Genomic DNA, 2,427 nt, shown 5'->3' on the forward strand with positions numbered 1-2,427 from the left:
GGTGTCAATAAAGTATATATATCACTGATACAGTAGGGCTTGAAAGTTTGGGCACCCTAGGTAAAAATGTGCATGCTATAAACTCTGCAGGGGCCAAACTTTTCAGACCATTTCTTTTTATTTGAAAGTGTAAATGAAGGAAATAAAATTCAACTTTTTGTGACATATTATACGAATGTCTAATCTGTCATTGGATGCTTTTTTGGAGATTTTCTCATCTTTTCTTGGCTTCTTTATGCACATGAATAGACTTCTCTTTTTTTGCCAGGGGGTGCCCAAATATTCGAGGCCCACTGTATCGAATTTAAATTGCCAGAGCTTGAATCATGAATCCATTTTTTTTGCACATGCCCAGTCGTTTTAATCATATAACATACATCATCATGTCATAAATGAAGATGTCATTCTCTTGTCACATTGGAGAATGCTTGGATGATTTAAATGTGCTATTTCTTCATAAGAAGCTTTGAACGTTTTTGACTTTTAATGTTTTTTGTAATAGTTCATGATTCCCCCCCCCCAGGTTTTTTTGTGTTTATTAACTATATTGACGTGTTATTACCCCCGATGCTTTTTGGGCCCTTTTGAAATTTTTCAAGACAATTTAAAAAAATAAACGACCTCCGAAACAGCCCTTCATCCGTGCACATGCGACACACTAAACAACATATCAATGCCTATAAACAACATATCAATGCCCATTAACAACATATTAATGCCCATAAACAACATATTAATGTCCATAAACAACATATCAATGCCCATAAACAACATATTAATGCCCATAAACAACATATTAATGTCCATAAACAACATATCAATGCCCATAAACAACATATTAATGCCCATAAACAACATATTAATGTCCATAAACAACATATCAATGCCCATAAACAACATATCAATGCCTATAAACAACATATCAATGCCCATAAACAGCTCCACACAGCAGTGCAGTGGCTTCTTCACAGTGGCATCATATTTCTGGTTTCGTGTTCATAAAGGTCTGGCAGCTCCCCCATGCAGGAGGACACCATCCGGACGGAGGCGCACCCACGGAGCTCCATCTCGTACCGGATGAGCTGCTTCCAGAAGCCGTTGTTCGGCCTCACCACGGGCCGGGAAGTCCTCACCCACCTGTGGGCTTCCAGCAGCGGCACCCCGCGGTGCTTCATCAGGTAGGCCATGCACAGCGAGGCGGAGCGGCTCACGCCCGCGTTGCAGTGCACCAGCGTGCGGCCCCCGCGGTCCGCAGTCTGCTGGATCTTATCCGCAACTGCGTCAAAGTGGTCGCTGAGGGGGGACACCGGGGAGTCCGGGAGCGGGATGTGCACGTACTCCACCCCGGGGTGAAGAGGGCGCCGGCTCCCGGTCTCTGTCACGTTCACGATGCACGCGATCTTGCACCGAGCCACCTGGGAGGCGTCATTAGCCGCTCGGCCATTACTGAGGTAAAGATGGTCGGTGACTCGGCACAGGCCTGAAAGACCCGCGAGACCCGACTGATGCATGCACGACGAGGACTTTACCACCGCAACAAAGGTGTCTTACAGAAATGTTGCGCGTGCCACAGTCAAACCTCCGCGCGACAAGCTAATGACAACAACGCAGGCGGAAGACACATTTCCTTTCCTTGGATGTGGAAGGAATGTCCCGCCCTACTCCACCTCTGATGGGCTAATAGTCGTTGCCTTCGTTGGTTAGAGACGTTAGGTTCAGGCATGAGGAGTGTGATTGGTTAGGGTCAGTGTAGGAATATCGGGTAAACCAATCAGAGGCAGAGGGGGGCGGGACATTCCTTCAGCACTATGGTGTGGCGTGAACGCGCACGCTGTCGCCTCCTTCTGGATGGAGGTCTCAAAGGTAACCATAATAGAGTTTTTTGTAGGCCTACTTATTATCATAAAAAGACTAATATAAATGAAAGCATCTTAGCATTAGGCCTACATATGAGCCTACATTACAGTTTTAAGACGCAATAATGTCGAAATGTATTTTTATATGGATAAGCGTGAAACCTTTCACCTTGCATGGTGATAGCCTAACCTATTAATAAATGCATTGTTGTTGTAGCCTGACAACTTTTTCTTGTTCTAACTTTGTAAGTCTTTGTGTTGTAATATCGTAAAATAACAAAAAACGTGAAAAACGTATGCAACTTTTCCTGAATACCGTGATACTGACATTCTTTCTGGTCCCTTCTAAGTCATTTAAAGCAGAATACTGGAGCCTCGTGCCATTTGCTCGGAGGTGTCGTGTAGCTGCTGGTGCTGCAGGCTGTGCTCGGTTGCCCGGGAAACACAGATGGTGGATGAAGGGCGCGCATACAAAGGACCGTGAACCTGTAGCGGTATGGAGTAAGAACACTATCAAAAAGATGTATGCGTAACTTTATGTATTCATATTCATATTTTTACATTCATATTC

At 44.6% G+C, this 2,427-nt stretch overlaps 1 protein-coding gene across 2 annotated transcripts; it reads right to left on the reverse strand.

Moving 5' to 3' along the window:
* Positions 1-596: 596 nt before the first annotated feature.
* Positions 597-1,837, reverse strand: zgc:153044 (uncharacterized protein LOC751678 homolog). 2 transcript variants are annotated; one of them, XM_034870924.1, is made up of 2 exons: positions 943-1,837; positions 597-816 (listed from the first exon to the last, which is right to left on the reverse strand). In XM_034870924.1, the coding sequence occupies exon 1, from the start codon at positions 1,509-1,511 to the stop codon at positions 966-968; it is 546 nt and encodes a 181-aa protein (XP_034726815.1). In that variant the 5' UTR covers positions 1,512-1,837; the 3' UTR covers positions 597-816; positions 943-965. The 2 variants fall into 2 exon arrangements, with proteins under 2 accessions (XP_034726815.1, XP_034726814.1); XM_034870923.1 differs by having other exon boundaries at positions 618-677; positions 930-1,835.
* Positions 1,838-2,427: the final 590 nt, after the last annotated feature.

This window comes from Etheostoma cragini, chromosome 5, assembly GCF_013103735.1.
Source record: "Etheostoma cragini isolate CJK2018 chromosome 5, CSU_Ecrag_1.0, whole genome shotgun sequence".
Taxonomy (NCBI): Eukaryota; Metazoa; Chordata; class Actinopteri; order Perciformes; family Percidae; genus Etheostoma; species Etheostoma cragini.